Source organism: Phocoena phocoena, chromosome 15 (genome assembly GCF_963924675.1).
Source record: "Phocoena phocoena chromosome 15, mPhoPho1.1, whole genome shotgun sequence".
NCBI lineage: Eukaryota > Metazoa > Chordata > Mammalia > Artiodactyla > Phocoenidae > Phocoena > Phocoena phocoena.
The window spans coordinates 77,114,504-77,126,105 of record NC_089233.1 but is presented as its reverse complement, the minus strand read 5'-3'; the positions used below and the strand labels follow the sequence as shown (position 1 = coordinate 77,126,105).

Below are 11,602 nucleotides of genomic sequence, written 5' to 3'. Positions count from 1 at the left end.
TGCCAATGCAGGCGACACGGGTTCGATCCCTGGTCCGGGAAGATCCCACATGCTGCAGAGCCACTAAGCCTGTGTGCCACAACTATAGAGCCTGCGCTCTAGAGCCCTTGGGCCACAACTACTGAAGCCCACACACCTAGAACCCGTGCTCCACAACAAGAGAAGCCACCACAATGAGAAGCCTATGCACCACAACAAAGAGTAGCCCCTGCTCAGCGCAACTAGAGAAAGCCCGTGCACACACAACAAAGACCCAACACAGCCAAAAATAAATAAAATAAAATAAATTTTAAAAAAATCTTGAAAAAAATATGTACACAGAGAATCTTAAATGAAACAGTCTATGCAAGCCATGCATTGGGAATAAAGAATGTGTGTCAGAAATATCTGTGCTTAGCTAATGGTCTAGGTGTCCCAAGTGCCGTGACTCCAACCATCTACTCTGAAAAGAAGATCAGAGTCTGCACTGAAGTGAATCTGACCCCATCAGGAGACCAACAGTGGACCAACAGGGACAAGCTTCATAGCGGCCATTCATTGCACTCACAATGTCCCACCATGGCTCCAAGTTTCTGATGATGATCAAGATACATAAAATACTTTGGGAACAGCTGAAAAATTTATCCAGTCTACAATAGAAACTTCCCTAAAATGCTACCCAGGAACAGAGAGCCTGATCTTGTTAGTGACAGAAGGATTCTACTTTGAGGACAAGGCGTCCTGCCAATGAAGTTATTTCAGGGAAATCTATTGTTGGTAAAAACAGAGAAGAGGAGCCTATGAACAAGAGGGAGTTACCTTTTTCTCAGAGTTGTTGAAGGATTAAATGAAATAATGCAGGTGGGAAAGGGCTCTATAAATTACCCGTATAAAGTTAAGATATGAACGCCTAGAGGGCAAGCCCCATAGCCTAATTATCTGGTATCCCCAGAACTTGGCTAGTGCCTGGTACAGAGTAGACTTTCAATAAATGTCTGCAGAATGAATTCATTCAAATCTCTTTTGCTAAGGAATACAGATTTCCCCCCTAAGCAGTCTTTCTTAACTGTATATATCAGTAAGAATAAGAACACACAGTTCAGTAGGAAAAAAAAGGGCTAAGAATAAACAGATTTTTTTAATTTGAGAAGACATTTAAGCACATGAAAAACTGCTCAAAATTACTTATAATAAAAAATGTAAAATAACAAGATTTTTAAAAAACTATCAGATTGGCCAAGATCTAAAAGTTTAAAAAGACTATGCTGGCGAGTGTGTTGGGAAATAGCCTTTCTTAGGCATGTTGGTATGCGTTAATACAGCCCCTTGGAAAGGGAATTTGGCACTGCCTACTCAAAATTTGAACTGGACATATTTTTTGACAGAATTCCATTTTGAGGAATTCGTCCTATAGATGAACTCTCACAGGTAACCCTAGAACTCTGTGGGGTACATAGTAAGCACTTTATCATTATTGTTAAATGTATTTTTACAAAGATATACATATCAAGATATTCTCTGAAGTACTATTACTAACAGCAAAAGACTGTGAAAATCCTAAATGTCGTTCAATGGGGGAACTGGTTAAAGAACACCGAGAGCATGTATATGGCACTCTAAATGTCGGTTTAAAAGATTGAGGCTGAGGGCTTCCCTGGTGGCACAGTGGTTGAGAGTCCGCCTGCAGGGGACACGGGTTCGTGCCCTGGTCCGGGAAGATCCCACATGCCGTGGAGTGGCTGGGCCCGTGAGCCATGGCCGCTCAGCCTGCGAGTCCGGAGCCTGTGCTCCGCAACGGGAGAGGCCACAACAGTGAAAGGCCCGCGTACTGCAAAAAAAAAAAAAATATATTGAGGCTGGGGACTTCTCTGGTGGCACAGTGGTTAAGACTCCAAGCTCCCAATGCAGGGGGCCCGGGTTCAAGCCCTGGTCAGGGAACTAGATCCTGTATGCATGCCGCAACTAAGAGTTTGCATGCCACAACTAAGGAGCTGGCAAGCCACAACTAAAGAAGCCGCCTGCCGCAACTAAGGACCCCATATGCTGCAACTAAGGAGACCACCGGCCACAACTAAGACCCGACACAACCAAATAAATAAATAAGTAAAAGATTGAGGCTGATCTATGTGAAATGAGAGAAACTGGAACGGTGGACAGTACACACTACTTTTTAAAAAAACAAAGTATAGGAACAGTGTAAATATCATTTATTTTAAAGAGCTATATCTACAAAAATGCATGTATAAGGCTGGTTACAGAGATTGGCTCTAGAGAAGGAACTGAAAGGATGGGAGTTAGTAGTGGGAAGGAAGACTTGCACTTTCTTAATACACTATTTTTTGTTTTGCTTTTAAACTTTTTATTTTAAAATAATTTTAAAGTGCAAAGATAGTAAACAGAGTTCCTGTATACCCTTCACCCAGTCTCTCCTAATGTTAATATCTTATATACCCCTGGTTCATGTGTCAAAACTAAAAACGATTTTTTTGAGAATTATAATTTTTTAAATTATTTTATTTTATTTTTTAAATTTTTATTGGAGTATAGTTGATTTACAATGTTGTGTTAGTTTCTGCTGTACAGCAAAGTGAATCAGTTACACATGTACATATATCCTCTCTTTTTAAGATTCTTTTCCCATATAAGCCATTACAGAGCATTGAGTAGAGTTCCCTGTGCTGTACAGTAGGTCCTTATTAGTTATCTATTTTATATATAATAGTGTGTATATGTCATTTCCAGTCTCCCAATTTATCCCTCCCCCCTTTCCCCTGGTAAACATAACTTTTTTGTTTGTTACATCTGTGACTCTATTTCTGTTTTGTAAATAAGTTCATTTGTACCATTTTTTAGATTCCATATAAGCGATATCATATGATATTTGTCTTTCTCTATGTGACTTACTTCACTCAGTATGACAGTCTCTAGGTCCATCCATGTTGCTGCAAATGGCATTATTTCATTCTTTTTTATGGCTGAGTAATATTCCATTGTATATATGTACCACATCTTTATCCATTCCTCTACTGATGGACATTTAGTTTGCTTCCATGTCCTGGCTATTGCAAATAATGCTGCAATGAATATTGGGGTGTGTGTATCTTTTCAAATTATGGTGTTCTCCAAAACTAAGAAATTAAGCTAAACTATAGACTTTATTCAGATTTCCCCAGTTTTTCCACTGATATCCTTTTTCTGCTCCAGGATTCAATCCAGGATACCACATTGCATTTAGTATATATACCTTTGAGCTGTTCAAATTTACCATGAGCATGAATTACTTTTTAAAAACTAAGCATGTTTTTAAACAAAGAGTATGATCATAACATTGATGCTTTGAAGGCATATTGCTTCTTTAAATTAGAAGTAAATGTTTTAGAGGATAATAAAAACTCCTTTTCAGATAATCATTGTGAATCATCTTTCAACAGTTTTTTTTTAAACAAAATCCATTTACTACTCTTTTTCCTGCTGTTATTAAATAAACGTTCATTTATGGGTCTAATCCAGCCCAAAACACTACAGGTGCAAATCTCCCAAAGTATCAAGTGCAAACTCTCCTTTCCGTCCCTATACTCTTCCATCTTCGCTCTGATTTTCTATTATGCAGGTACGTTTTTCTAAAAAATTACATTCAATCACCAATTCACCAGAATACCAGGAAAAGCAAACGATATTGACTGATAGCACATGCAGCTCCCCAATTCCAATTTCTCAGTCCTTTGAAAAATATCACTCAAACCACTTTACATATTAACTTACATGACATTAAAATGAGCAAAAAGTATACTTTCCTTCAAAACTTTAACTAAGATGATTAGCTTATAAGTACAAAAACAATGAAAAACACACATTACAGGTGTTAACAAACTGTTAAAGCTGCTTTAGGTGTCTCCCACCACTCAGTAACATCCATGGCCACCAAGTTAAATAAGATGCAAATCATGTGTTTTGGTTTTTTTGTTGGTTGGTTGGTTTGGTTTGGTTTTTCCTGTTTAAGCCTAAAGGCTCTCTTCAGCCTCCTATGCGTATATTTCAATGCGAAAAGAGTTTTTGAATTTTAAACTTTGTTTTCAACATTTTAAAATTAGGAGATTTCGTGGAAAACTCCAAATGTTCAGATTTTCTTAAAACACTGAAACATTTGTCAACACTGTAACCACGTTCCTGTATGGCAAAGTGAGCTAGTTGTATAGTGGCTTTCGATGGGACCTGTGTTTCTGCTTCACCATGGTCCCTAGCTGACCACCTTTACTCATTTCTTTACTTGCCTAGCCCCTGGAGTTACTGAGTTTGCAAATCCCTTTGAGCTCTGTACAAAGTAGATAAGTCTTGTTCATTACGTCACTAAGAGAAACGTGATCCAAAAGTCCTGTTTTCCTTCTCAGGTCTCAAGTTTACCAAAAGGACATTTACGAGGCCGGCAGTCCCTGCTGTACACAGGTACCTCTTTTGTTATCTTAAGACCTAAGAGCGATACTTGGTTCTTGGTGCTCCACAGTGCGATTGATGCTGCGTGTGTCCCTAAAAAGTGATACATTTGATGGAGAGGTGGCTTGATTAGGGTGGCAGCAGTCGAGACAGTGAGAAGTAGACAGATTTGAGCTGTATTTGATGGAATAACTTGTTTAGAAGTGCAGGTTCTTCCAAAACTGCAGGGGAGGCTGGGAAAGGAGTCTGACATTTTCAGCACTGCCAGGAAAAAGGAGGTGGGAGTGGGAAGGCTGTGGGGTAGACAACTCAGAGCTTACCGCAGATGACCAAGTCAAGATTGTAAGAGCACTGCTTCCCTTTGCTCTTACACATAGCAAGCCTTGCCTGGGAGATTTCTTCTACTTGAGGGTCAACTGTTTCAACTCACCTGAACTTTGGTCTGTTAAATTCCAATTGGTTTCAGGCCTCCCTCATCTGGAAGCACTGGGTAAGGAAAATACTGTTAATTAAAAATAATGCCCCACACATCTTCCATCAATGTCACCCTACTCTGACACCTTTTAAACCAAGGTGCCACCAAGAGGGGAACTTTTAAAATATAAGCCTTTTCTCTTTCCTTTCCTTCAGCAACGTGTCCAACAAATGGCATTAATAGTCAGGAACAAAACACCTGGATAAGTCACAATTTATTGTTTTTTAAATTCTGAATAATTGGACTAAAGATTAGAAACCAGAATTGGTGTCAATATATAGGACTTCATAGTGAATTATAGTAAACTGTACATATACTATTTATCACCCAAATTCTGGGCTGATTTGATTAGCTTTCTCCCACATCCTGAGTGCTTTGGAAATTATATTTCATCAAAGGTATGAATTAACCCCTTTTACTGTTTTATTGCAAAATATTTTCCCACTCCTGAACCATAGTAGTCTTCCTAATATTCCCAACCAACTCCAGAATTATCTTGAATCTTCAGCAGGTGCATGATTTCTAGTGATGAGATTTTACTCTTACCTGGACAGGTCTACCTCATGTTACATATGGAACCCTGAGAAAATACACCTATGAAAATAAAGAAATCTCCTGGGTAGAGCAAACTGGGCCACATACCTGACCTCAGGCTCCCAGGGGACCCTCTGCTTCTGTGGGAGGCAGCAGCTAATTAAACATAAACAAGCTTAAAAAAAACACAAAAACAACAACCACAAAAAAAAAACACCTCATCTCCCATGGGAACATCCTCAGGCGACTTACTGCCCTTTTTTGACCCCCCTCCTTGGCCACCGTTCCATTTACTAGCTGTGACTCCTTACGCTGAGACTTTATTTCTCACCCTCCCTGACCAAAGTGGCTCCTGATTAACTGGATATTACTGCCTAGGTGTGTCAGAGGGCTCCCAGGGATTTCACTCTGGGGTTCCTTCCCTAGAGAGAGGTCTGCAAACCAAGTGCATCAGAGTACAATCGTGTTGCATCTGAAATACAAGCTCTTTCCATTCTGCGATTATCGGGGCTTAGGTTGTTTTTCAAAAATGAAAACATACAACAATTACAAAGTTCTCACTGAGAGTCAGCCTAGCATACTGCTTAGGGCACAGGCTCTCCAGCCAGACCACCTGGGTTCAAATCCCAAATCACCAGTAAGTGCTCAATAAATGTTACTTGTTATTTTACTTAAAATAAAAAACCCTTATTATGGTCTACAACCTACATGGTATGTTCCCTATCTCCCTAAACCTCACCTTGTTCTACTCTCCCCAGCTGTTCACAGCCTGACACGCCTCTTCAAGTTTCTCAAACATTACCGGTTTATTTGTCTCAGGGTCTTCCCACTTGTATTCCGTCCAGTATGGGATGTTCTCCCAGACCTAACTGGCTTCTTCTCACCACTCAGGCTTTGTGTTTCATGTCAACACTTCTCTGAATCTATCCAAAATAGCTTCCCCTCCCCACTCCAATACATCACATAGTTTTGTCTTTTATAGCACTTATCACTAACCTACTTGTTGACTTGTCTCCCCCGTCCATTTAAATGTAAACTCCATAGCAATAGGAAATCTTGTTTTTTTGTTTTTTGTTTTTTTGGCTACACCTTGCAGCTTGTGGGATGTTAGTTCCCTGACCAGGGATTGAACCTGGGCCCCCAGCAGGGGAAACACAGAGTCCTAACCACTGGACCACCAGGGAATTCCCTCTTGTTCATCTTTCTTTATCCCAGAGCTTAGAATGGTAACTGGTACACTTGATGTTCAATGAAAAGGAAAAAAGTTATCTGGTTCAAATCCCATCTGATTGTAAAATGCTAGCTACAAGAGAAAAGAGAATTTCAAAGAATAAAAAGATCTGGGTCCTGTAATGGATACTTGTCGTATTCTTAACAGCCAATCTTCTGAAAAATCATTCCCTAATCTGAGAAAAATCCCAGGTTTATGAGTTCAGCCTCCCTACTGTAGATGTCGGAACTCAAATTCCCAGCGGCTCTTGCAGCTAGGATGAAGGCATGTGACCAGGCTCTACTTACCAGACACACCCTCATAAGACTGACTCAGTAGAGTGGTGGAAAGCAACTCTGCTCTCTGGCCCCTAAGCTGTGGCTGAGGTGTTGAGCTTTCTGGAAGAGCATGGAGGCTGTGCTGCCAGCTTCCTCTAGTACTAGATGGAACAGCACAGCATAGACAGAGTTCTCAGGTCAGTTCTGTGCATGGTCTTGGGCATCGTTCCTGGAAGTACAGTTTCGAGTCTTCCCCCAAATTCTCAGATCACTTTAAAGCTTTTTTTAAAAAAAAATTTTATTTATTTTTGGCTATGTTGGGTCTTTGTTGCTGCGCGCGGTCTTTCTCTAGTTGCAGTGAGCGGAGGCTACTCTTCGTTTGGCGCACGGGCTTCTCATTGCGGTGGCTTCTCTTGTTGCAGAGCACGGGCTCTAGACACGTGGGCTTCAGTAGTTGTGGCACACGGGCTCAGTAGTTGTGGCTCGCGGGCTCTAGAGCGCAGGCTCGGTAGTTGTGGCACACGGGCTTAGTTGCTCTGCAGCATGTGGGATCTTCCCAGGCCAGGGCTCAAACCCATGTCCCCTGCATTGGCAGGCGGATTCTTAACCACTGCGCCACCAGGGAAGCCCTCAGATCACTTTAATAAGCCCTTCTCTCAATCAGTCAGGGTCAACTTCTGTTGCCTGTCCCACGGACAACCAGGTTTGCAGGAACTAGCAAATCTGCCTAACTTTAGGACATCTGTCTTTACAGTATGAACTAGTTCCTACTCTGTCCACCTGATTGTTTCCTGATATATATCAGAATTAGCTCACTTCCCAGGAGTAAGAAGTGTGACAGAGGCCAGCCATCTTTGTTCTCCTCTCCAGGTCTGTCATTTATTTCCACCTCTCCTTGGGAGAAACAGTCATAAGAAACCTGCTTTGTCTTTATAACAAAGGCCTATCATACTTTAAGCATGCCTATTCCAAAATGAGCTATAATATGTCTCACACTCAAAAAGTGATGTCTAATTTTGAATTTGATTATTAAACAATACCATCCTTTTATCATAAAACAAGAGTCTGTGTCAGAGGTTTCAAACTGGTGAGAAATTCTGACCTGCAGAGGGTTTTGTCTGGCCCACAACACTTTTAATCTTTAAAAATTGTACTCAGAGGGCTTCCCCAGTGGCGCAGTGGTTGAGAGTCCGCCTGCCGATGCAGGGGACGTAGGTTTGTGCCCTGGTCCGGGAAGATCCCGCATGCCGCGGAATGACTGGGCCCGTGAGCCATGGCCGCTGAGCCTGTGCGTCCGGAGCCTGTGCTCCGCAACAGGAGAGGCCACAACAGTGAGAGACCCGTGTACCGCAAAAAAAAAAAAAAAATTGTACTCAGAGATACAAACATTTTACATTTACATCTGTGATTGCTGATGATTATAGCCTGCCACACAACAATCAGCTAGAGAATAGAGGCCCCCTTTTGATATATCATGGATTGTTCAATTTGCCTCTACTATATACTCACATACCAAATTTTTGGTTTTAATTTTGTTGCGTAATACGTTGGAAGTTGGGCATACTACCTGCCATTTCATGAAAAAGCTATTTAATAAGTACACAAACATAAAAACACCAACATTTTATACTGCTATAAAACACTGGAATAGATTAAATCAAAATAGAAAAGGTAAATTAAAGGGGAGAGGCGGGGAGCTGTTCAGTGGGTATAAAGTCTCAGTCATGCAGGATGGAGGCTTCTGGAATCTGGTGCCCAGCATGTGCACAGAGTTGACAATATTGTATTGTACATGTGGCGACTGTCAGGAGGGTGAATTTTATGTTATGTGGGGGGTATTTTTGCCACAATAAAAAAAAATGTAATTCACAACATTAACAGAAGAAAAAAAGCACATAAAAATGCAGAACTATATAGAAATTTATTTAATCTGATAGGAGGTATTTATCTACAGTAAAGCAATAATAAGTAATATTGGTTAAATATTCGAAGTTCTTCACCTGAAACTGCAAAGGAGAGAAGAATGTTCATTATTTCACTTTAATTCAATATTGTATTTGGCATTCTGGCCATACAGTAAAGAGGCTTCTGGAATCTGGTGCCCAGCATGTGCACAGAGTTGACAATATTGTATTGTACATGTGGCGACTGTCAGGAGGGTGAATTTTATGTTATGTGGGGGGTATTTTTGCCACAATAAAAAAAAATGTAATTCACAACATTAACAGAAGAAAAAAAGCACATAAAAATGCAGAACTATACAGAAATTTATTTAATCTGATAGGAGGTATTTATCTACAGTAAAGCAATAATAAGTAATATTGGTTAAATATTCGAAGTTCTTCACCTGAAACTGCAAAGGAGAGAAGAATGTTCATTATTTCACTTTAATTCAGTATTGTATTTGGCATTCTGGCCATACAGTAAAGACAAAAATAAAAATAACAGGTTGGACAGGGACAAAAGGACAGGGGAGGGCAGAAGGCTGGGACCTGGGACTTGAAGATTCCAAAGCAAGCCAAACCATACAGTTTAGAAATTTCTGTATGTGTCCACATAAGGTGGACCCTAAAGTTAAGTCTAAGAAAAAACCAGTAATTTATAAAAGAAACTGACATGCTACAAAGGTGGTTTCTATCTTGCTAGACTGTAAATATCTTACTTGGCTATTAACTGAAAAGATTTAATAGAATGACCACTTCCCAGCTAATTTTCATTTTAATGTTTTAACAATTTACATTTTAAACACTGATTTCTCTAGGGCATGTTCCATCATTTGAATTAGAAATAACACCCAAAGAATGTCTTAGTGAACAATAAACTTATCTTAACTATATCATCCGTGATCAATTCAGTAAGTATATTACACCTTTCCAAGCAATAAAATGGACAACTTTAAAGAGCTTATTAATTGGGAGATTTTGAAAAAAAAAGGCAGGACACGCAAATGACCTGCAGTTCAAAACACAAAGTCCTGTCACTTACATTCTATCCCACCTGTTCAACACACCATCCAAGTGCTGCAAACACAAGACAGTTTAGAGGAACAGTGTTATAACCCCTTAATTGCTACATCACCCAGTAAGTTACAATTAAAAAGCTCCTTATAAAAAGAAGTCCACCTATCCGCAGATATTGGAGAATCCCAGTCTGTTCCGTACATTACTGAAAAAAATGCAAATACATTCATAAAGGCAAAAAAACTTTAGGTAACATGACAACCCACATCTTTCGCTGGTCAGACTCTACCGGCCATCTCAGTATTGCGGAAACGTTCCATCGATTTTGGCAGCCCAGGCCATGAGGCCTCCCACAACATCCCGAACTGTTAAAGAGTCTAAGTCTGTCCAGGACTGCAGGATCTTCACGGCTTTCTGGGAGTCATTGCCCAGTTTGCAGATCACATAAATGGGGAGAGATACCCCTTCCTGTGTGCCCTGCTTCCCTTCCTGGATTGCTTCTCCCAAGAGTTTCAGGCTCTCCGCATTCCTCCGTTCCAAATGTTTCAAAGGGATGTGTAGGGAGTGAGGCAACCGACACAGGTCCACCTCCACTGGAGGCCTGACGTCCAGCAACACGTGGGGTGACCCGGAATCCAGAAGTCGCTTATAGTCGACGACAGAAATTCGCTCCTCTGGGCTCAGTAACTGTAGGGAGCGGCACTTATCGGTGGCCGAGGAGCCACAGAAGCTTTCGTAGTCCTGCAGATCAGTCACAGTGGGCCGCTCCCCGCAGGCTGCACAGTCGGGCCTGCGCCTCCGCAGCCGAATACAGCGGAAATGACCTCCGAGGGCATCAAAGAGCAACAGGCTGCCACTGTAAGAGGGACCCAGACCTGCAGCGATCTTCAACACTTCCAGCGCCTGCAGGCAGCCCAGGACCCCGGTAACCACACCAAGCACCCCGCCATCCGCGCAGCTGGTCACCGTCTCCGCCGGAGGTGGTTGCGGAAACACGCAGCGATAGCAAGGCCCACCGCCGTAGTGGTAGACTGTGAGTTGGCCCTCGAAGCGCAGGGCGCTGGCCGACACGAGGGGCCGGCCGGTTAGCACACAGGCGTCGTTAACCAAGTAGCGAGTGGGCACGTTGTCGGAGCAATCAGCCACCACGTCATAGCGGCCGACCAGGTCTAGCGCCGTGGCTGGCGTGAGCGCCTGGGCGTAGGGCACGCACTCCACCGCCGAATTGAGACGGCGCAGTGTAGCGGCGGCCGAAAAGACCTTGGCCTGGCCGGCCAGTGCCTCGCCGTGCAGCACCTGGCGGGCCAGGTTGCTCACTTCTACTACGTCGTAGTCCACAAGGCCCAGGCGGCCGACGCCGGCCGCTGCCAGGTACTGCGCCAGTGGGCAGCCGAGCCCCCCGCAGCCCACGACCAGCACGGACGCGGTCGCCAGGCGCAGCTGTCCCTGCACGCCCAGCTCAGGCAGCACGAGCTGCCGGCTGTAGCGCAGAATCTCATCTCGGGACAGGGCGGCCTTCGGCGGCAGGGGAGACACCGGAACCAACCGCTCTGACTCCTGCTCGGCCAGAAGAGCCGCCGCCAGCCTCCGCTTCAGGGAACTCAGCTCCTCCTCACGCTGGGCAACTTCAGCTTGCAAAGCGAGAACCTCCTCCCTGGCCGCCATGGCAGCCTCTTTGGGAGGTTGTCAAAGGCATTTCCGTTTCCGGCTTTCCCTCGTCTTGCGACTGGAATAA

At 42.8% G+C, this 11,602-nt stretch overlaps 1 protein-coding gene across 1 annotated transcript; it reads right to left on the bottom strand.

Annotated features, from left to right (window-relative positions):
• Positions 1 to 10,164: 10,164 nt before the first annotated feature.
• MOCS3 (molybdenum cofactor synthesis 3) lies at positions 10,165 to 11,532 on the bottom strand. The gene has a single exon (XM_065893584.1). The coding sequence runs from the start codon at positions 11,530 to 11,532 to the stop codon at positions 10,165 to 10,167; it is 1,368 nt and encodes a 455-aa protein (XP_065749656.1).
• Positions 11,533 to 11,602: the final 70 nt, after the last annotated feature.

What these genes read in the sequence shown, in the direction of transcription:
- MOCS3 (XM_065893584.1), bottom strand. Translation starts at nt 11,532, where the DNA reads ATGGCGGCCAGGGAGGAGGTTCTCGCTTTGCAAGCTGAAGTTGCCCAG.